The following is a 24,317-nucleotide window of genomic DNA, read 5'->3' as shown; positions in this document are numbered from 1 at the left end:
GAGCTTAGGTTATCCCTGAATAAGCTGGAGTCATTGCTGCAATATACCATTGGTTCAGCTATACACCTCATTCTTAGAAGCTCTGTGATACCCAGTAACAATACACCAGTTAGGATCAGTTCCTCATGGACACTTCCATAACCTCGATGACCACAGTGTGTTTCTTCTTTGCTTAACTAATACACTCACCTTCGTTGCTAAATCTGCAATAAAGGGCTGAAGGACTATTTTCTCTGTGTTTAAATAACCACCTAACAATAATTATCACAGGTAACTTTTTTTAAAGACTTCTTTGTGAACACTAATATTACATTTAATTTTTACATTTTCTTACCTGTTTGCCTTTCGAAGAACATCAAATAGATTGCTTAGTGATGTGTCATTCTGAAGCACATTTGGAAAACTAGAGAGAAGCTGCCACACAGCTTTCTGCTCTTGCACTTGTGAGAAGAAAGACAACACTCTGACTATTTCCTGAAACACTATCTTCTGATTGTTGGGGTCACTTGATAGCTTGAAAAATAAAACCACAGAGTAAAATGAGACTTTAACATTTGTAATCACGTGGTTTACTGTTTTTAAAGAATCAAATTCTAGATTTTTACATAAGCAATTCTTTTAGCTCTTCATTCAGTTTGAAGCCAATCTTTTATTTGGAAAACCAGCAACTATTTTTAATGTTCTTAAACATAATTGGATCTTTTCCCTGTAGCTCCAGAAATTGGCATAAAGTTTGGTTAACAAGCCGTATTTGTATAAAATATTTCATATTATATATTTGGAAATTAAAATTAAGTCCCTAAAATAAAAATTAGCTCTGAGTAATTTTTTTCCCTTAGGACTTGGTTTAGGAGTTGTAGATATATCTTCCCTATACTTACTACTAGGTGTTATATTGTTTGGGTGGAGTACTCCTAAAACCAATATATAGATTAGTAGAGCTATTGATAGATTAATATATATATATGATATATATATATGTATAAAAAATTGTGTGTGTATACATATATACAAAAGTCAGGAAAGTCTTTACTATTACAATTATATTTACAAATATATTTACTGTTATAATTATATATTATATTTACTGCTATGTGATTTTGAACAATGTCTTTTTTACCACATATTCTACTCTACATGACTGCCAATTTTGTTAAAAAATTATTGTAAGTGCTTTACATTGGATTGGGGATTATTATAACTGTACCTTCAATTGGGCTACTTTCGAAACCCAATTAGATTAGTAAAGGATTACTTAAGCACTCTGTACTTCAAAGAAATTACAATAAAAATTCAAAAAATCAAAGGGAAAATACTGGATCTAGACATATTTTAATTAATGATGTCTATACAATTTTAAGACAATTTTGAACTTTTTTTGTGACCTCTCATTTTATACAGGGTTTCATTAAATGTAGATTATTGGTGTCTTATTTTTACCATTGTTGTGTAAGGCTAGTGTATGCAATATTCATAATAGCAAAGACATGAAATCAACCAAAATGCCATCAATGATAAACTGGATAAAGAAAATATGGTACTATACACCCTGGAACTCTATGCAGCCAGAAAAAAGAGAATGAGATCATGTCCTTTGCAGGGACATGTATGGAGCTGGAAGTCATTATCCTCAGCAAACTAACACAGGAACAAAAAAACCAAACACCTCATGTTCTCACTTGTAAGTGGGAGCTGAACAATGAGAACACATGGACACACAGAGGGGAGAAACACACACTGGGGCCTGTTGAAGGGTGGTGGGGGAGGGAGAACATCAGGATAAATAGCTAATGCATGCTTGGCTTAATACCTAGGCAATGGGTTGACAGGTGCAGCAAACCACCATGGCATATGTTTACCTATGTAACAAACCTGCATGTCCTGCATATATATCTTGGAACTTAAAATTAAAATTAAAAAAAAACTAATGTATGCAGTCACTAACACTCCATAGTAGAGTGTTCTTGCTTCTAATGTATAATATTTTGGTGGGAGGGATATATTGTTTTATCAAAGTTTAACTTCTTGCTGGAGGCAACACACTACCTAACTTCAAACTATACTACAGGGCTACAGTAACCAAAACAGCAAGGTACTGGTACAGAAACAGACACATAGACGAATGGAACAGAATAGCAAACCCAGAAATAAGGCTACACACCTACAACCATCTGATCTTCAACAAAGGTGACAAAAACAAGCAATGGGGAAAGAACTCCCTATTCAATAAATGGTGTTGGGATAACTGGCTAGTCATATGCAGAAGAATGAAACTGGACCCCTTGCTTACACCATGTACAAAAATCAACTCAAGTTTGATTAAAGACTTAAATGTAAAACCCCAAATTATATAAACCCTGGAAGACAACCTAGGAAACACAATTCTAGACACATGAGATGGTAAATATTTTATGATAAAGATGCCAAAAGCAATCAAAACAAAAGCAAAAGTTGACAGACGGGATTTAATTAAACTTAAGAGTTTCTACACAGCAAAGAAACTACCCAGTAAGCAGACAACCTATGAGATGGGAGGACATTTCTGCAAACTATGCATCTGACAAAGATCTAATATCCAGCATCTATAAGGAATTTAAACAAATTTACAAGAAAAAAACAACACCACTAAAAAATGGGCAAAGGACACAAACAGATGCTTTTCAAAAGAAGACATACCTACAGCCAACAAGCATATGAAAAAGAAACTCAATATCACTGATCATAGAGAAATGCAAATCAAAACCACAATGAGATACCATCTTACACCAGTCAGAATGGTTGTTATTAAAAAGTCAAAAAGTAACAGATGCTGATGAGGTTGCAGAGAAAAGGGAATACTCATAATACCACTGTTAGTGGTAATATAAATTAGTTTAATCATTGTGGAAAACAGTGTGGTGATTCCTCAAAAACCTGAAAACAGAACTAGCATTCAATCCAGCAATCTCATTACTGGGTATATACCCAGTGGAATATAAATTATTCTACTATAAAGACATATGCGGAGAGAGATCCAAGATGGCTGGTTAGGAGCAGCTCAGGATTCCAGGTCCGAGTGAAAGTGCAGAGGGTGAGTGGACGCCGCATTTCCAGATGGATTTTTACTGCCCACAGACCAGGAGATTCCCAGGCGGAGGAGCCCCACGGGTCACCAGGGCAGCTGTTTTGGCCGGAGCGGCTGTTTTGCCCGCGCCCTGGCGCAGCGGTTCCCAGTGCAGAGTAAACGAGACTGTGTCCCCTCTTAGCCAGCAAGGGGAGCTGAAATAGGGAGCCAGGCCAGGAGATTCCTGGGCAAAAAAGTGCCATGAATCTCAGAGCCGCGGTTTCAGCCGGTACAGTGGGTCGCTGCAAGGGAAATCATACAGATCCCGGCACCTATTCAACAGGCGATCAGGTCACCTGGGAGAGAGCCAACGGTTCAACTAAAAAACAAAAGGCTCTGAGGCAGGGAGCGAGGTGATCAGGCCCGGCTGGTCCCACCCCCACAAAAACAAAAACAAAAACAAAAACAAAAAAAAAACAGCAATTGGAAATGCTCTGGGTTGAGACTTTCACAGCAAGCACAGCTGAACCCGGGATGGTCCAGCTCTGTGTGGGAGGGGTGTCCGCCATTATAGAGGCACTCTACCACTACAGAGACAGTCCACCATTCCTGGGGCAGCCTGCAGTTGCCGAGGCAACCCGCCATTATAGAGAGAGTCCGTCAGTACAGAGGCAGGCGACCGCTCCTGAGGCAGTTCTAACTACACCCATATAAACAGGATTGCAGGGAAGTTCTCACGGCAGCTGGACGGAGCCCACAGCAGCTCAGCAAAGCCTCTGCAGGCTGAGAGTGACTAGGCTGCCTCCTTGTGGGCAGGATAGCCCTGAAGAAAAAAAAAAAGGCAGCAGCACAGCGGAAACTCATAAAGCCCTAACTCCCTGGGACAGAACACCTGGGGAAAAAAAGGGGGTTTATGAGTCCTACTCCTGCAGACTTAAATTTACTGGCCCAGCAGCTCTGAATGAACAATGGGACTCACAGCTCAGCACCTGATATAATATAAAGGACAGACTGTTTCCTCAAGCAGCTCCCTGACCCCAGTATATCTAAAGAGTCACCTCATAAAGGAGAGCTCAGACTGACATTTGGCAGGTATCCTTCTGCGACAAAGCAGAAGAACAAAATGGTAGCAACCTTTACTGTTTGGCAGCTGCTGCAAGTGATCCCCAGGCAAGCAGGGCCTGGAGTGGACCTCAGCAGTCCTACAGCAGAGAGGCCAGACAGTTAAAAGGAAAACTAAGAAACAGAAATAACTTCATCAACAACAAACAGGACGTCCACTCAGAGACCCAATCAGAAAGTCAACAACTACAAAGCCAACAGGTGGATAAATCCACAAAGATGGGAAGAAACCAGCGCAAAAAGGATGAAAACACCCGAAACCAGAACACTTCTCCTCCTACAAGGGATCACAACTTCTCACCAGGAAGGGAACAAGACTGGAAGGAGAATAAGTGTGATGAAATGACAGAATCAGCCTTCAGAAAGTGGGTAATAAGAAAATTCCATGAGCTAAAAGAACATGTTCTAACCCAATGCAAAGAAACTAAGAACCTTGAAAAAAGATTTGACAAAATGCTAACGAGAATGGACAACTTAGAGAGGAATATACGTGAATTGATGGAGCTAAAAAACACAACACGAGAACTTTGTGAAGCATGCACAAGTTTCAACAGCCGAATTGACCAAGCAGAAGAAAGGATATCAGAGGTCGAAGATCAACTCAATGAAATAAAACAAGAAGGCAAGATTAGAGAAAACAGGGTAAAAAGGAATGAACAAAGTCAACAAGAAATATGGGACTATGTGAAAAGACCTAATCTACGTTTGATAGGTGTACCTGAATGTGACGAAGAGAATGAATCCAAGCTGGAAAATACTCTTCAGGATATTATCCAGGAAAACTTCCCCAACCTAGCAAGGCAGGCCAATATTCAAGTCCAGGAAATAGAGAGAACACCACAAAGATATTCCTCAAGAAGAGCAACCCCAAGGCACATAATCTTCAGATTCACCAGGGTTGAAATGAAGGAGAAAATACTAAGGGCAGCCAGAGAGAAAGGTCGGGTTACCCACAAATGGAAGCCCATCAGACTCACAGCAGATCTCTCAGCAGAAACCCTACAGGCCAGAAGAGAGTGGGGGCCGATATTCAACATCCTTAAAGAAAAGAACTTTCAACCCAGAATCTCATATCCAGCCAAACTAAGCTTCATAAGTGAAGGAAAAATAAAATCCTTTCTGAATAAGCAAGTACTCAGAGATTTCATCACCACCAGACCTGTTTTACAAGAGCTCCTGAAAGAGGCACTACACATAGAAAAGAACAACCAGTACCAGCCACTCCAAAAACACACCAAATGGTAAAGAGCATCAACACAATGAAGAATCTGCATCAACCAATGGGCAAAACAGCCGGCTAGCATCAAAATGGCAGGATCAAATTCACACATAATGATATTAACCCTAAACGTAAATGGAATAAATGCCCCAGTCAAAAGACACAGACTGGCAAATTGGATAAAAAGCCAAAACCCATCAGTGTGCTGTATCCAGGAAACCCATCTCACATGCAAGGATACACAAAGGCTCAAAATAAAGGGATGGAGGAAGATTTACCAAGCAAATGGAGAGCAAAAAAAAGCAGGAGTTGCAATTCTCATCTCTGATAAAATAGACTTTAAAGCAACAAAGATCAAAAGAGACAAAGAAGGACATTACATAATGGTAAAAGGATCAATGCAACAAGAAGAGCTAATGATCCTAAATATATATGCACCTAATACAGGAGCACCCAGATACATAAGGCAAGTTCTTAATGACTTACAAAGAGACTTAGACTCCCACACAATAATAGTGGGAGACTTCAACACACCATTGTCAATATTAGACAGATCAACTAGACAGAAAATTAACAAGGATATCCAGGACTTGAACTCAGACCTGGACCAAGCAAACCTAATAGACTTTTATAGAACTCTCCACCCCAAATCCACAGAATATACATTCTTCTCAGCACCACATCACACCTACTCTAAAATTGACCACATAATTGGAAGTAAATCACTCCTCAGCAAATGCAAAAGAACGGAAACCATAACAAACAGTCTCTCAGACCGCAGTGCAATCAAGTTAGAACTCAGAATTCAGAAACCAACCCAGAACCACACAGCTTCATGGAAACTGAACAACTTTCTCTTGGATGTTGACTGGATAAACAATGAAATGAAGGCAGAAATAAAGATGTTCTTCGAAACAAACGAGAACGAAGACACCACATACCAGAATCTGTGAGACACATTTAAAGCAGTTTCTAGTAAGTGCCCACATGAGAAGCAAGGAGAGATCTAAAATTGACACCCTATCAACAAAATTGAAAGAGCTAGAGGAGCAAGATCAAAAAAACTCAAAACCTAGCAGAAGACAAGAAATAACTAAGATCAGAGCAGAATTGAAGGAGATAGAGACACGAAAAACCCTTCAAAAAATCAATAAATCCAGGAGCTGGTTTTTTGAAAAGATCAACAAAATAGACAGACCACTAGCCAGATTAATAAAAAAGAAAAGAGAGAATAACCAAATAGATGCAATAAAAATGATAAAGGGGATATCACCACAGATGCCACAGAAATTCAAACCATCATCAGAGATTATTACAAACAACTCTATGCACATAAACTAGAATACCTGGAAGAAATGGATAAATTCCTGGACAGTTGCCTCCTCCTAAGCCTAAACCAGGAAGAAGTCGAAACCCTGAATGGACCAATAACAAGGTCTGAAGTCGAGGCAGCAATTAAGAGCCTACCACCCAAAAAAAGCCCAGGTCCAGATGGGTTCACAGCTGAATTCTACCAGACATACAAAGAGGAACTGGTACCATTCCTTTTGAAACTATTCCAAATAATCCAAAAAGAGGGAACCCTTCCCAAATCATTTTATGAGACCAACATCATCCTGATACCAAAACCCGGCAGAGACTCAACAAGAAAAGAAAACTACAGGCCAATATCCATGATGAACATAGATGCAAAAATTTTCAATAAAATACTGGCAAGCCGATTGCAACAGCACATCAAAAAGCTTATCCACCATGATCAAGTAGGATTCATCCCGGGGATGCAAGGCCGGTTCAACATACGCAAGTCTATAAATATAATTCACCACATAAACAGAACCAAAGACAAAAACCACATCATTATCTCAATTGATGCAGAGAAGGTCTTTGACAAAATTCAACAGCCCTTTATACTAAAAACCCTCAATAAACTAGGTATCGACGGAACATATCTCAAAATAATAAAAGCTATTTACAACAAACCAATAGCCAATATCATACTGAATGTGTAAAAACTGGAAGCACTCCCTTTGAAATCTGGCACTAGACAAGGATGCCCTCTCTCACCACTCCTATTCAATATAGTACTGGAAGTTCTAGCCAGAGCAATCAGGCAAGAAAAGAAATAAAGGGTATTCAATTAGGAAAGGAGGAAGTCAAATTGTCTCTATTTGCAGACGACATGATTGTATATCTATAAGACCCCATCATCTCAGCCCAAAATCTCCTGAAACTGATAAGCAACTTCAGCAAAGTCTCAGGATACAAAATCAATGTGCAAAAATCACAAGCATTCCTATACACCAATAACAGACTTAAAGAGAGCCAAATCAAGAATGAACTGCCATTCACAATTGCTACAAAGAGAATAAAATACCTAGGAATACAACTAACAAGGAACGTAAAGGACCTCTTCAAGGAGAACTACAAACCACTGCTCAACGAACTAAGAGAGGACACAAACAGATGGAGGAACATTCCATGTTCATGGTTAGGAAGAATCAATATCGTGAAAATGGCCATACCGCCCAAAGTAATTTACAGATTCAATGCTATCCCCATCAAGGTACCAATGACCTTCTTCACAGAACTGGAAAAAACCACATTAAACTTCATATGGAACCAAAAGAGAGCCCTCATAGCCAAGTCAATTCTAAGCAAAAAGAACAAAGCGGGAGGCATCACACTACCGGACATCAAACTATACTACAAGGCTACAGTAATCAAAACAGCATTGTACTGGTACCAAAACAGAGATATAGAACAATGGAACAGAACAGAGGCCTCGGAGGCAATACAACATATCCGATCTTTGACAAACCTGAAAAAAACAATCAATGGGGAAAGGATTCCCTGTTCAATAAGTGATGTTGGGAAAACTGGCTAGCCATATGCAGAAAGCAGAAACTGGACCCCTTCCTGACACCTTACACTAAAATTAACTCCAGATGGATTAAAGACTTAAACATAAGACCTAACACCATAAAAACTCTAGAAGGAAACCTAGGCAAAACCATTCAGGACATAGGTGTAGGCAAGGACTTCATGGCCAAAACACCAAAAGCATTGGCAACAAAAGCCAAAATAGACAAATGGGACCTAATCAAACTCCACAGCTTCTGCATGGCAAAAGAAACAGTCATTAAAGTGAATCGGCAACCAACAAAATGGGAAAAAATTTTTGCAACCTACCCATCTGACAAAGGGCTGATATCCAGAATTTACAATGAACTAAAACAGATTTACAAGAAAAAAGCCCATTCAAAAGTGGGCCAAGGATATGAACAGATACTTTACAAAAGAAGACATACATGAGCCCAACAAGCATATGAAAAAATGCTCATCATCACTGGTCATTAGAGAAATGCAAATCAAAACTACATTGAGATACCATCTCACGCCAGTTAGAACGGCGATCATTAAAAAATCTGGAGACAACAGATGCTGGAGAGGATGTGGAGAAATAGGAACACTTTTACACTGTTGGTGGGAGTGTAAATTAGTTCAACCATTGTGGAAGACAGTGTGGCAATTCCTCAAGGATCTAGAAATAGAAATTCCATTTGACCCAGCAATCCCATTACTGGGTATATATCCAAAGGATTATAAATCGTTCTACTATAAGGACACATGCACACGAATGTTCATTGCAGCACAGTTTACAATAGCAAAGACCTGGAACCAACCCAAATGCCCATCGATGATAGACTGGACAGGGAAAATGTGGCACATATACACCATGGAATATTATGCAGCCATCAAAAATGATGAGTTTGCGTCCTTTGTAGGGACATGGATGAACCTGGAAACCATCATTCTCAGCAAACTGACACAAGAACACAAAATCAAACACCGCATGTTCTCATTCATAGATGGATGTTGAACAATGGGAACACATGGACACAGGGAGGGGAGCACTATACACTGGGGTCTTTTGGGGGGGAGTGGGGGGGACAGTGGGGGGTGTGGAGTTGGGGAGAGATAGCATGGGGAGAAATGCCACATATAGGTGAAGGGGAGGAAGGCAGCAAATCACACTGCCACGTATGCACCTATGCAACAACTTTGCATGTTTTTCACATGTACCCCAAAACCTAAAATGCAATAAAAAAAAATTAAAAAAAAAAAGACATATGCACACATATGTCCACTGCAGCACTATTCACAATAACAAAGACATGAAATCAGCCGGGTGCAGTGGCTCACATCTGTAATCCCAGCACTTTGGGAGGCTGAGGCAGGTGGATCACTTGAGGTCAGGAGTTCAAGACCAGCCTGGCCAACATGGTGAAACACTATCTCTACTAATACCGAAAAAAAAAAAAAAATGAGCTGGGCATAGTGGCCTGCACCTGTAGGCCCAGCTTCTTAGGAGGCTGAGGCATGAGACTCACTTGAACCCTGGAGGCGGAGGTTTCAGTGATGTGAGATCACTGCACTCCAGCCTGGGGAACAGAGTGAAACCATGTCTCAAAAATACAACAAAACAAAACACATACACAAAAAATAACAAAGACATAGAATCACCCTGAAGCTTTGTCTCAAAAAACAAACAGACAACAAAACAGACATGGAATCAACCTAAATGCCCATCAATGGCAGGTTGGATAAAGAAAATGTGGTACATATACACCACAGATTGCTATGCAGACATAAAACAGAACAAGATGATGTCCTTTGTAGAAACATGGATGGAGCTGGAGGCCATTATCCTTTGCAAGGTACACAGGAACAGAAAATGAAATATCATATGTTCTCACTTATAAGTGGGAGCTACATGATGAGAACACATGGACACAAAGAGGGGTACAACAGACACTGGGACTTACTGGAGGGTGAAGAAAGAGAGGAGGATGAGGATTAGAAAAAATAGTTGTTGAGTACTAGGCTTAGTACCTGGGTGACAAAGTAACCTATACAACAAACCACTGTGACGTGAGTTTACTTACATAACAAACCTGTAATATGTGCCCCAGAAGCTAAAAATTTTTTAAAATTCACAAATAAAGAAAAATTAGCTTTTCAAACAAGGCTTGAATTCAGTGAGAAAAATAAAAAGATTTTACCTATTATTCTAGTTTCTGATAGTTAAACAACTGTGATAGTTTACTTGTTAAACTTATATCATAGTCTGAGTAATCTCACCTAAAGGTCTCAGAGAAAACAATTAAACTTCATTTACTGAAGAGGATGTCATATTTTATTTATGAAGTCATGCCTGCATTAACCACAATGTAATATTTTTGGTTTAGCATTGAAATCATTTCAATCTTTCACATTAAATAGGTAATAATACTTAAGATTAAACTTTGTGTGCAAATGTCTATGTGGGGAAGACATGCCTAAGGTGAGCAAATATTCCAGTCAACATTTCCCAGTCCACATGGGCTATAGATTTGCCCTTTGAGGGCAAACAGTAAACATCTCCCTCTATTGTTTATGAGATCTTGATTATATTAATAAATTTACACTCACCTGGGAGAACTGTTTGTTTAGTTCTTGGAGAGAAGACTCTAAAAGGGTCATATTAGAAAGACAAAATTTGGTAAAAACATTTCTTCCTAGAAAGGTCCAAGAGAAGGCATTATCCACAGCGTATCCTGGATAGGTATCACACAGTTCTCTTCGTATATCTTCTGAAGTTGAATTTTGCTTTAACAGCTAAAAGCATGTGTGAGAAGAGTAAAATAAGAATGTTAATAAATGTAAATGTTAAAATATTCTAGTCTTCAAGGAATCTAACCTCTCTTCAAAACAGTCATTTTGAGGTCCTTCATTATAGCAGCTATTAAAATAGCAGTAAAATACATAGAGTTTACCCATGAGAACTTACAGAGTGAATGCATGAATGTGGTAAATGCTTGTTATTATTATGATTTAAATGATTTACTTAATTTGTTTGACTGAACTCATTTCTTGTCTCTGACCAGAAAACCTCAAAGCACAGTCTTTTCTTACAAAAATCTTCATGCATAAAAATCGTATTCACTTTTCCTGGACATTGAGCAGCAGAAACTCAGGTATCCTAACTCTTCGTGACACTCATGAGAAACTGGCTGTGATCTTTGGAAGACTTCCAACAGAAGGAGCTTCAAAGCCTATTCTTAGGATGAACAGTGTTTATTTACAAAGAGTATAAATATAGATTGCTTTATTTGCAAAGCAATTCTTCTATCTAGGTCTTATATATAGAAAAAAAAGGAAAACATATATATGAAAACATGTAATAGTAGGCATAACTACTAAAAGTAGTCATTGGAAATCATTTTCATAAGGGAATGAATCATAATTCCCCTATATATTTCATAACGCAGGCCAGTCACAAATGTAGCAGTATTTTTCCTATAATATTGATCATATTTACCATTATAAAATTGTTCAGATATTTACAGAGCTGATGATAGTTGTCAGACTTAAGGGGTCCATCTTAATAATTAATTCTTATAACTCCATGAGGTGAAGCCAATTTCATCCTCCTGTTAAGTGTATATTACAAAATGTACACGCTACCTCCTAGTGACTCAAATTCTAAAAGTAATGGAACAAGACAGAATCCACTTATCTAGGATGTACTATAAAAGTGTTGGGCCTTCTAGTCATTCATCCATATCTCTTTTCTAACATTCCACATAAACTCACCCCAAAATGATTTCTCTACTCATTCTTGCAAGTGTTGCAGAAAGCAGTAAAGAGAAAGAAAGAGGAATCAGAGAGATTGCTGACACAGGCATCAATATGTCATCCTAATTTTTACATCCCTTCCCTGCTCCAACTACTCTAAAAATATGTATCCATACATAGAAATTTCATTTTTGGCTTATCTCCCCTGGATATATAACTCTGTGCTGCCTCACAAAATTCTGAAATTCTATTCCATATGAGAAAGAGAACTTGGGAGTTTCAATACAATAAAGTAGCATTTTGGAGAATGGCATTGCTTTTCTAGATATTAAAGAATTTATCTGATCCAATCCGAGACTGTCTGCTTCTAAGAATCAAAATGTAAGAATAAGAATGGAATAGAACAACATTCTCTAATTTATACACTGTACTTGTCTGGGGGAGGCTTTAGACTGGAATTAACTGGGCATGCTGAGGGACTTCTATGCTAGACCAAAAAAAATTAGAAACCCCCAATAATTATGTAAACTAGACTTTCAATGTCTAGATTGGACAGATTGAAGAGTCCTCTATTTTGGCCAGCATGGGCAGGGTTGATGAGTGTGATGCCTTTTCCTGGAGTCCACTTTTGTGCTGGCCTTTGGCTCACTTATATAACTCAGTTTATTGAGATGCTTCAGTTATACAGAATGTTAATTTAAGTATAACTAACAAAGACATATTAAGTAGCAGTGGTTATGGTTAATAAACATTAAAGACATGTCTCATGATCAGATAAAAGAAAATGGTTACTATATAAGACATAGATATATTATTAAAAATGCCTGTGTGTGTGTGTGTGTGTGTGTGTGTGTGTGTGTGTGTGTGTGTGAAGGTGATGGGGGGAAGGAAAGAAGAGAGGTGGCGGGGAGAGAGAGAGAATAGTATCTCTAATGAAAAATGTTGAAAATGATAATGAGCACATAAAACAGGACTTAAATACCTATGGGACCAGCAAAGTAACTTAAATATATGAATCTGGCCAGATGAAAGACAGTAAGGAGAAGTGGGGATTGTAGTTACAAAGAGCACCTGTTCTGCCTACAGGCATCCGCATTCAATTTCTTAAAATCTCCACACACACACTCACACACACATTTAGCTCACAGGCTGCCAGTTTACACCTCTGATAGAAATTATGGTCATTATCTTGCAATCTGGGAAATCTTAAAGTGGATGATCTCTAGGAAACAGAGAAATCCATAGGTAAGCTCTCTAAAAGATGCTAAGAAAAAGGATTTTCCTACTTTGAGGCAATATTTTCCTTAGCTCTAATTTTTTCCAAGACTTGATTAGTATGGATGAGGCAGCAAATTTGAAGAGTATTATAGCTTCATTTGGTCTTTTTTTCTTTCCTGCTTCAGAAAATTAAAGCATCACATATAATGCCACCCTAATTTTTTATTAAATGAAAACTTTAAGTTCAATTAAGGGACTTAACAGGGAAGTAAATAAATACTCAAGATGTTAAGGAATTTGGAATGTCTTAAAATTAAGCTGTTTATTGAAGAGTTCCTAAGAAAAGAAGTTGCCTGAGATATTACTTTAAATAGGAAAGGTACTCCAAACATCTTGCTACTTGAGAGATCCTTCTATTAACCTAAAAGGCCTATGTTAAATCACTCTATCCATTATAAAACTGAATCAAGTTACCTTTTCCAAGCCAAGAATTTGTGCAAGCACTTGACTGCCATTGAAAGTATCTGTTCCAGGGCTTTCCAAATCAGATCTTGGACTGGGAAATACTGTGGCTGTAATCATAGAACGAACAGATTAGCATTACACACACACATGCATGCATGCACACATGCACACACACACACACACACACACCACAAATGGGCAGGATCACATGAGAATCCATAAATATCACTTGTGACCTCATATACCCTACATCAAAGTTGTGCTCAGATATGCCTCTTCCATGCAAGTTTTATACTGGAAAAATGGCAAATTCCATGAGTTTTTCTTTTCATATAAAACTGTGATGGCTTTGGTCTGTTCTTGAATTTTTTCTAATCATTTAGATGTCATTTGCTTTCATTCCCGTTTGCAACATTAAACTTCATCACCAATATTATTGCCCAATAAACCGAATCATTTCTGTGCAGGCCTGGAGGATTTGAGATGCCCACACTAGCTCCATAGATCCATCATATCCAACATCTGTTCAAAGGATCTGTCAATGCACATCTGGTGATAATGGTCTTTTCTTTGAATTATCCAATTGAGACACTGAAATCTGCTTAGAATAATAAATTCTCTCCTCAAAGTGGTTTCTGAATGATATTTTAGATCAAATAAATGGGATAAAGCAATTAGCCTGGACTACAGTATACTCTAAGTAATTCCCAAAGTGTCTTCATCTAGTATTATTTATTTATGATGTGGCAGAATTTTGTGGGTTTGGAGCATTAGCTAGAAGACTACATTCGTATCTATAACATAGATATTCATTAAGCCAGTATGTTGACTTTTATAAATTTAACACAGAAGTCTTTTGTCATCCTCAGAGCAAAGAATCTTAATCTTCAATGGTACCAGTGACTCATCATCAGTAGGACTAGACTTTATTTTAGTGCCCATGGGGCTGAAGAATTTGCCATCTGATTCCTTTAGACTACAGCAATACATATGTGAGGTAACTGGCCAGAGTGAGAAACATAATCTATAGCTACCAAGCAAAGCAAAGCTTACTGGACCATAACATTATGACCTTATTTCTATGGTGCTTTAACCTACTCAGCCAAACACCCACAGATCATTCACAACAGAACATTAACTCCTCAAAACCATTTACCACCATGTTTCTATTACATTAACACAAGACTTTTTTTACTTGCTCCATCAACTTGTATTGGACTGCTATTTAATATCATAAAGTCTTAAATACCCCATGGCTTTTTAAAAGAAACTCCCTTTTTATCCAGAGCGCCAATCATACTTCAACATACAGGAATCTTGTTTTATTCGCTAATATATCCCCAGCGCCTAAAAGAGTGGCTACTAGTATTAGGGACCTAATAAGTATTTGTCAAATGAATGTTAACCAGTCCTGCTGTTTCAAGCATTTGTTTTTAACATGTGGCTTCTAATCAGAGTTTCTCAAGTCCACTTGCAATGGAATCACTTGCGCCTAAGGCTCGGGAACCCATATTTTGTGGGAGCAACTCAAGAAGATTCTCTGCACATGAAAAGTTGAGAGCTACTGGCCTAGATGTGAAGCAAATCCACGGTCACACTGAAGACTGTGATACTGAGCCTTAAGTATCTGAGGAAGACGTGTACGTCTGAAAGAGCACAGGCCTAGAAGTCCTTCTAATGCCAGCTCTGCTGTATGGCTGTAGATACAGCACTTAACTTTGTTAAGCCCCATATATCTCACCTGTAAAATGGAAAATCTGGACAAACCTCTGAGATTTTTTCCAATAATTTTTATTAATGGGCTTTCTAAACCATCCCAGCATCACCTAACTGCAGACAACCAAAGAATCCAGAGTTAGTTCTGGGAAACAGTGCAATTCTCAACATGTAGGCTTTTGCTCCTATAGAGTATTTCAGTAAGAACTTAATTTCTAATTATTCTCGACACTTTTGCATAATTGCACTGCCATACTCAGGCAACCATGAGGAACATTTAGACCTCTCAGGAATATTCTAAGCATTCCATCTTTGTTTGAAAAGTTTAAAGTATAAACCTTTCAAAGATTAGACCTTTACCGTTCCGTAAGGCTTGTTCTAAACTCTGCAGAAGAAAATAGCTTACCTAGTGATGCATGCCTTCTTTCTGGAACTTGGGTGCTCTGGAATGATAAATTGCTGTCCTTATCCAGGTTGGATGACTTTCTCAGAATCTCACTAGAGAAGAAAAAGCAAGAACTCTGTAACTTACTCTATAACTTCTCCCCCACATTAATTTTAGTTAGTTACAGCAATGTGTTATGTGGCAGATTCCAGGGCTGTCTGAGGACTTTCACGTATTTAATATAGTTTCCAGGATTTTAATGGAAGAATTCACGTAACCACACACCAATGAATATATAAGGTCTTCTACAAAGTATACTTTTATTCAGAGAAAATGGCCTAGATGAGGTTTAAAATAGTTATTTTTACTTTAATCTTGTAGAAAGGACATTTTAAAAGACATTAGAGATAAATATTTAAAATCTGCATGATATGATTTTCTTTTGAAAAGTTGATAGATCCCAAACAAATGAGAATCCAGGACTGCTTTGGGGACTGAAACAAAGGTCTGCCTATTTGTCAACATTAAAAGAAAAATAAGTTTTCTATGTTAAATTACAGATGGCCTTTTAAATATTTTCAAAGTTGAACTCTTATAAGACAGATTCAAGGAAGAAGAAAAAGGCCAAACATTTATTGAATAGCCAGTATGTGGTAGGAATTAAGATTGATGTCATCGCAGATGGAACCAGGTATAAGAGGAATAACATTAAAATGAATTTTCAATTGCATTGAATGTGTCAAGGCAGTAATAATTACATTGTGGTGCCAGGGATCCCTGTACAACATGATCGCATTAGGTTTTGGAAGAAAACATTGCTGGGCCTTCCCACAATTAGTAGTAATCCCCTCTTTTCTAAAAATTCACTTTTTGTTTAGTTTATTATAAAAATGGAGATGATTATATTTTCTTGAAAACTGGATGTATCTAAATGTATGTGCCTAAAATAAGTATGTATATTTCAAAAATAAAATCAGTCTAAATGCCAAAATGCAAATAATTTTTAGAATTCCAAAAAGTTGGCAAATTTTATGTCGTTATTTATAAAAAACTTAAGGTACATAACGATGGCTATAAAAAGATAATGGAAAAGCAAGAAATTCTGCTTACTACTGTGGTTCAATTTGACTTCTGTTTTAGAAACAGCATCTGAATCCTGGTTCCAGGGTACTTTGTGATTTATAATTGGAAAAAAGAAAAGCATTGATATTTGTTTTCATTCCCTAGTGTTTTTCCAATACTCTCCATAAAATGTACTGGTTGCTCTAAAAGTTCTGCATTCTTAATGTATATTCGAATTATTCATGACCCTGACTGTATGCCCCTAAATCTTTTCACATTCCTTATGCTGACTGTGTGGATGGGAAAACTGTTCAGGTAAGAATAAGAACTGACCCAAACCTTTTCCCTTTTCTCAAAAAGAAGTTTTAGAAAGTTTGACAAAGTCAAGTTTATTTTTCTTTTTTCTTGACATTTTTTTAGTTCGGCTTGAAATCCTACGAGGACAATTGAATATCAACACATTTTGAAAATAAAAGCACAAACTGCCTTCATAAAAATTTTAAGGACTAGGGAGAGCAATGAAAACAAAAGGGAGGATGACAAAGATCAAAATGAGCAATGAAGGAGCAAAAGAAAATAGACCGAATAATAAATGGCAGTGAGGAAGGGGAGAATAAAGATGAGGCAATAGGAAACTATTGTAATATAGAAATAGTATTTAAAAATCAAGATGAGGCAATAGGAAACTATATGTAAGTGTGCTCTTGGAGAAGCAAAAGCTGCATCTGCTCTACAGAGGACACTTTACTCATCTTCCCACATTCAGATAAGAACCCTAAAATTACTCCTACAAATAGCAGTTAAACACCATGGTAAGACAAACTCATTCCCTTCTCAGCAAGCAGCTGGCTCTGCAGCTCTGAGTTTGCTCTGCAGTAAAACGACTGCTCCTAGACAAGGACCCACGGCAGCTCCCATTCTAACAGCACCTTTCTCTCACCAGGAAGTGCCCAGTGTGATGTGGTTGCCCACATCCTTTTATGTAGCCTTAATGTGTCTTTTTTTGGAAGTGAGAGGTGGATATCATGTGTGCTTTGCTGTTCCCCTTCCTGAAAATGTTCTCCAGCTTCATTTTGCGTTGATGAGGTATGGTGTGACAGTATGTGTCTATCCCCATTGCATATCAAAACTGTCTTTTTTTAAACTCTTTTTTAAATTTTATTTATTTATTTATTTATTTATTTATTTATTTATTTATTTATTTATTTTTGCAGAAAGTGATTTATTTAGGCAGAGAAAGAGAAAAAGGAGAAAGAAAAAGACAGGAGAGAAAAGCTTCTACAAGATTGTGGAAAGGGACCCAAATATGGAATCCCTTTTTAAATTCTTAAAATGGAAAGCACAAAATAAATGTACCACAGAGTATGTGCGTAAAAAGATGAATTCATGCTGTAAGTTGAAACACAGTTTACTTCCCCCCAAACAAAAGTAATTAATTCTATTAACTCCCTATTAAATTACTAAAAGAGGGCAAGAAAGTAGCTGCTCTTACTGAGTTAATGGCATTCCCTGAAATTTCTAATGAGCAGGATCATGCTTATAGACAAAGCACTACATGCTTCTTAGAACGGTGATAGAAACAGCACGCTTCCCGTCATTTCACACAAGCACTTAGTGCACACTTATTTCATATCTATCTGTACCTATTCCCACCACTTTTTCTGTTTCTACTGTGACATCTTTGGGAACAGCTGCCAAGTCTTATTTATCTTTATAGTTCCAATATCTAGCATAGTATAGGATCATAAACTCTGATGGCTGATTAAACAAAAAGAGACCATATTGTTGGGGCGTGGCAGGAAGTAGTGCAGAGTTAGAAGATATCGTTGGAATTTCATCTCTCTCTACCTAAAAGATCTCAGCCACTGTCTCCCTCATTAGCAAATTAGCAATCATAATACCTACCTTGCAAGGTTGTTGTGAGTATGATATGAGGTGTGTGTACCAAGAGGCTCTCTGAGCCCTGTCATTATAGGTACTTATCAGTATTAGCTCTTTGTTAGAGTACTCACAAAAGACGTTGCAAAGATGCAACCTTCACCAGCAGTTTGGAGCTGGAGGCCCATATTTATGCATCTATGCTCCAGATGTAATCCCTTTATAATCCTAGGAACTTCAAGAGCTCTGGATATCAAATGGATGTACCCCATTATTTTATAGATCTGGAACCTCCAAGTATTGACTAGTGATGTGGAGGTATCACCATCACCCCTTCCTCATTTTATGGGTTTATATAAGTTCTTTATCTAGTTATGAGATAAATATTCCACCTGTAGTGATCAGCAATTTCCCCTTTTTTAGACTTTAGAGTTCTTAAGACAAGTCAACAATGTATTGTGTTGGCAGATAGTAGGATATTTAGCACATGACAAGCACTGGATACCTGATAATGAAGAACATCACTTGGAACAACTTTTAAATGGCTGTGGCCTGCTCTCCATTGTTACATATCTGATTCTGCAAGGATCCTTAGAAAAGGAAACACCCAGCCACAGCCCCAAAGTTATAATCTTCCATTGTATCTACCATATTCATTCATTAACTCACCAACATTGATTAAATTCTTATTATATGTAAAATAATGGGCAAGTAAATAAGAAAACCAGGGATCATGGTACATTAATAAGAATAGCTAAGTAAGACACGCACAAAGGAGGATTGGAACACATAACAGGGCCCCTAAATCTGAGTATCATTTATATTTCTTATAGAGCAAGATCCTTACTCATGTCCTTAATGCAAACCTCTTGCAACCTGAAAATTTTTCCTTTAGCCTTCTGCTAGCCCAGTGGTTGTCAAGTGGGGATTATTACCCCCACCCCAGGGCACATTTGGCAATGTCTGAACACATATTTGGTTGTCACAACTGTGTGTGGAGTGTCACTGGCATCTAGTGAGTAGAGGTTAGGAGTGCTGTTAAACATCCTACATGGCACAACACAACAACGAATTATGTGGTCCCAGTTATCAGTACTTGAGAATCAAGGTTGAGAAACTCTGCACAAGACTATGGCAGATAATAGAATTATTCAACTCTTCCCCATTTGTAGTCCCCATGACCAAATCAGGAGAGTTAAACATCCTAATCCAGGAGCTCAAAATATCTCCGAGGAAGTCTCAGAGATTCTATCTCATACTAGATATCACTGGGAAGTATATGAAAGTATGATGCAAAACTTATCTGTTCCCTGAATTCGGCACATAGGCTCATCTGATTCCAGAAAATTCAACCCTCTGGGTGAGACAACAAATCACCAAGTGGTCCATGGCATCAGTTTACTAACTGTTATTGGACCCAGCCGCATGTATGGTACCATGGGCATGGCTAAGAGACTCTCCTCTAAGATGCTGAAGATGTAGATTCTGTTTCAGTGACATTTATAGAGCTCTATTTTGGAGTAGAATTCAATACGGGAAACATCTTGGATTTAAGAATTCCATCGTTCTGAGGAAAAAAAAACCTAAACACTGAATAGATTTTACTTGTTCTCAGATATGTCTACCAATAGTTATGTTCAGGAAATGTCACATTTATATATATCATCTCCATGGTAAAATGCATGTACTTCTAATGGGTGTCTTTTTCCTATGAGTAGGAAACGTCACTACCTGTGTAAGTGGTATGGTGTACCATGGAATAATCTATTTATAAAAGGAATTCCCTATCAGGAAAGGGACATATGGCAAAGCCTGGAAAGAAAATTCTGACATTCTTTATCTCTAAGGGTTGGTTAAATTTGTATATGCATTTTTTCGCTTTTCCCCAGAATTAGAATTATATGGGTATGCAGTGGCACCTGGAAACATACGAGATTTGCTCTAAGTCTTGTTCTGATCCCACTTTCAAATGATATTTATCATTAACGTTTAACTGCAATTAAGGACTAAGGACACCGTAATGGTCTTGAGGCCCCCTCAGTGATTTGACGCAGCTGTGCTTCCTGGATATCCCAAACAGAAGTCATCCATAGGAAAACTTTAATTGTTTTAATTATTCATATTTCATGCTGACCCTCATTCCCTAAGGGTCATCCATACTTTAGCTATGGATGTCTGTCCATATTCAAAACATATCTCTCTTACAGGTGGCCCAGTTATAATCCAACAATCTATATCAGTTAAAACATTAAGATTTAGAAATGTCTTAATAAGTTACTATGTCCTAGGGTTTTTTATATTCTTAGGAAAGACTTTGGAATTAGTTATAGCATATACTGAGTAGAGGCTAACTAATACCTATCTAAAATTTGTCAGACTATTATTATGGGCAGATTAGGGGGTATCCTACATGTGTCAGGAACACATAGAATCGGGAAAAGGAGATAACATCACTGTATTGTTCAGATGACACTGAGCAGATTATGTTCTACCTAATGAGGAAACAAGCAGATTAATTTGGCAACACTGCAAGGAAATGTGTAATTTCTCCATCACAGTCAGTAACAAAGCTGTCTGCCTATTTCTGTAAGCCAACTATGCAAGTGCCTTTGTTTTTCTCTTTCACTGAGTTCTGGCATTCTTACTCCATGACCTATCTCAAATACACCTTCCGCTATTCTGGTAACCCACACCCTATCTGTTCCTAAGGACCACACTCCTTAAAAGCCTCTGAAAGAACTCTCCTGGCATCTGCCCACCCACACCTATCTCCACTTCACTAACACACTCTCCAGTAAGATCCATATTCCTCAGGCAGAAACAATGTCTTATGGTATCTATGTAACTATTTACCATTTGTTTTCTAATATTCTGGGCACAGTGAGACTTAAACAGACATTCACTACATTTACCATGTTATATAGCAGTTAACCTGCTATCTTGTCTCTCTGTCTCTCTTTCCCACTTGAACTGTCACTTTTACAAGTTTTATTTCATAATTATCAGTTTCTGTTTAAATCATATGCAATTATGTTTTAATTGATGTATCTTTATGTGGTTTTACGTAATAATAATCAATGTAATACTAACACAAGCTAGAGGAATGTCTTTAAACTCTTAAAGTCTTATTTTACACTGATTTTTTTCACATGGATTTTTACACTGATTTTAACTAAAATAATTTCTTTTTACCCGATTTTCTTTTTATACTGATTTTAGCTAAAATGGTTATTATGGTTATAAAATAATCTAAAATTAATACAAGAAGAGACCGCTATATCCTTTCTCATCTATGTAACCAAATGAAGGCAAACACCTATTTTACTTCCAGTTATCTTACACTCCTGATAATTTCTTTTGGTCAGTTTCTAAGCTCATCCATGTTTTTCAACATTAAACAAAAGCCTTGGCACTTTAAAATTAGACCTGACTACACTCTGATTAAATATTTTTTCGAGTTCTGCAGGAGTCATACAATAGGAGCAGAGGTACGAATTTAGAAGCCTCGGGTCATGAATGAGTGTGAACAGAAATAGGGAGCAAATCCACAGAGGCAGTTGTCCCCAGGATCTGCAGGAAAGCTGAATCCCTTCTCCAGATAATGACCCTGTGCGCTCTGGGGGATGATCTTTGCCATTCGCCAACTGTGTGAGCAATGGCACACGGCCAGGGGCTCCCACTGTGCTGATAGATTCTGAGAGGCAGTGTAAGAAGGAAAGAAAAGGGCAAGATCTGTGATGTTGTATCATCTGTTGTGCACATGAGCAAAAAAACCATAAACATAATTGTTTCTTTTTTCAGACAGCTAGTTAGAGTCGATGCTGAGTACAGGGTTGGATTTTTTTTAAACATCTCATCCTGAAGCTAATGCTTAGAGAAGTATGAATTTAATAACAGAAGGTTGGTGCCAGATACGAAATCACATCAAAACACTTAGTAACTGGCCAACAAGTAGTGACTGCAGTGTGTTCATGTCTTTCAGAAGAGTATTCTATTAAAAGAAATATGGTGGGCCTCTTTTGATGAGACCAAAGGTGGCATTTTTCCCCTCACGTACAGAACAGGAAAGGAAGACTGCTTTGTTTCCTAATGAGGCTATGCTGGTGAATCTTCCTTCACTAAAGGGAAGCAATTTTAGTGGAATTGTTTATCTGGTAAAATATGTGCCAGTTTCATTTCACAGCTACATAAAGCATAAAAGTTAATAGCATGATGGGAAATACCATTAATGCAATTTTATTATTGTACATAATTTTATAAATTAAACTCCAATTACTTAGTAGTTTAGAGAAAGTAGTGAATATACAGCAATATACAACTTGAGCTAACAAACCACCTGGAGGTTAGACTAAAACTCAGTAAAGCAGACAGGATCAGCCATCTAGAGAACAGTCAACATGATAAAATAAACCTGAACCTTAAACCTACTTCCAAAATCAACTCAGTGTCTCATCTCATGCAACCCCATGAATTTGGTTCTCTATAATATTAGATAGACAAATACTTCTTCTTCTTTTTTTTTTTTTGAGATGAGTTGGGCTCTGTCGCTCCGGTTGGAGTGCAGTGGCACGATCCAGGTCACCCCAACCTCCACCTCCTGGGTTCAAGTGATTCTCCTGCCTTAGCCTCCCTAGTAGCTGGGACTACAGGCACGTGCCACCACGTCCAGCTATGTTGTTGTTGTTGTTGTTGTTGTTGTTGTTGCATTTTTAGTAGAGATGGGGTTTCACTGTGTTAGAGCAAGGATGGTCTCCAACTCCTGACCTCATGATCTGCCTGCCTTGGCCTCCCAAAGTGCTGGGATTACAGGTGTGAGCCACCCCACCTGGCCAGACAAATGCTTCTTTAGAGGGAACTATAGTTATATACTTCTTAGATACTGTTAATTATGTCCCTTATAGTTAGTTCTTTGTAAAATGGTAATCCTATTTGTAAATGATGGATTTAATTTTTCTCATAGCTCCTCTAATGCCTGGTTCACAAAATGTCCATCTCAAGTAAACCTCTTTGGGAAGAGTTACCTGATTATCCCAGCTGAAAGCTCTTTCTGTTTTGACTACAGAGGGTGTCTTGCTTCAGCTTCCCTCTGGCACTCTTCATTGTTCTATCTCCTATTATATTATTGATTTAATGTTTTTCCTCCCTTGCTAGAACATCAGCATCCATTATTCCTAATTCATCACTCATGGAACAAGAAGGAATGCCATTCTTCTTTGCATCCCACCTTTGCACTGATTATACAAGAGTGAATAGACTCTAGCTGGCTTTGGTCTTCTTACAGAATTAATTACACACTGGTGCTCATTGAGGTCATGCTTGTATATGCCTAGAACTGTGCCAATCTCATAGACAATGTATCATGTCATTTCCCTGCTCAAAACTTTCCGATGGCTCCTCATTACACCAAAAACACAATGTGAATCTCCTTACTTTTTCTTTCACTATCGATTCTGCATGCTCTAGTCTCTGAGGTTCCTTTTCTACATACCCCTATCACTTTCTCATCCTTTGCCGAGTTGCAACCATGTTAGCTGACACATTGCTCTTCTAAATGGTCGGGTTTGTCCCCACTTCAGAATCATTTGCTGTTT

General features: G+C 37.9%; 1 protein-coding gene across 1 annotated transcript in view; it reads right to left on the bottom strand.

Annotated features, from left to right (window-relative positions):
• Positions 1-24,317, bottom strand: part of ABCA12 (ATP binding cassette subfamily A member 12) — a 210,021-nt gene that overhangs the window by 121,181 nt on the left and 64,523 nt on the right. Inside the window, exons 4-7 of the mRNA XM_064372813.1 lie at positions 15,808-15,899; positions 13,695-13,792; positions 10,857-11,042; positions 335-513 (exon numbers count right to left, since the gene is read on the bottom strand). Of these exons, the coding sequence (XP_064228883.1) occupies positions 335-513; positions 10,857-11,042; positions 13,695-13,792; positions 15,808-15,899 (555 nt within the window). The remainder of the gene's footprint in view (positions 1-334; positions 514-10,856; positions 11,043-13,694; positions 13,793-15,807; positions 15,900-24,317) is intronic.

This window comes from Aotus nancymaae, unplaced genomic scaffold (genome assembly GCF_030222135.1).
Source record: "Aotus nancymaae isolate 86718 unplaced genomic scaffold, 86718_ANA_hifiasm-v0.15.2.pri h1tg000008l, whole genome shotgun sequence".
In the NCBI taxonomy this organism is placed as follows: Eukaryota; Metazoa; Chordata; class Mammalia; order Primates; family Aotidae; genus Aotus; species Aotus nancymaae.
Note: the sequence above shows the minus strand (reverse complement) of the source record. Positions and strands in the feature narration are given on the sequence as shown.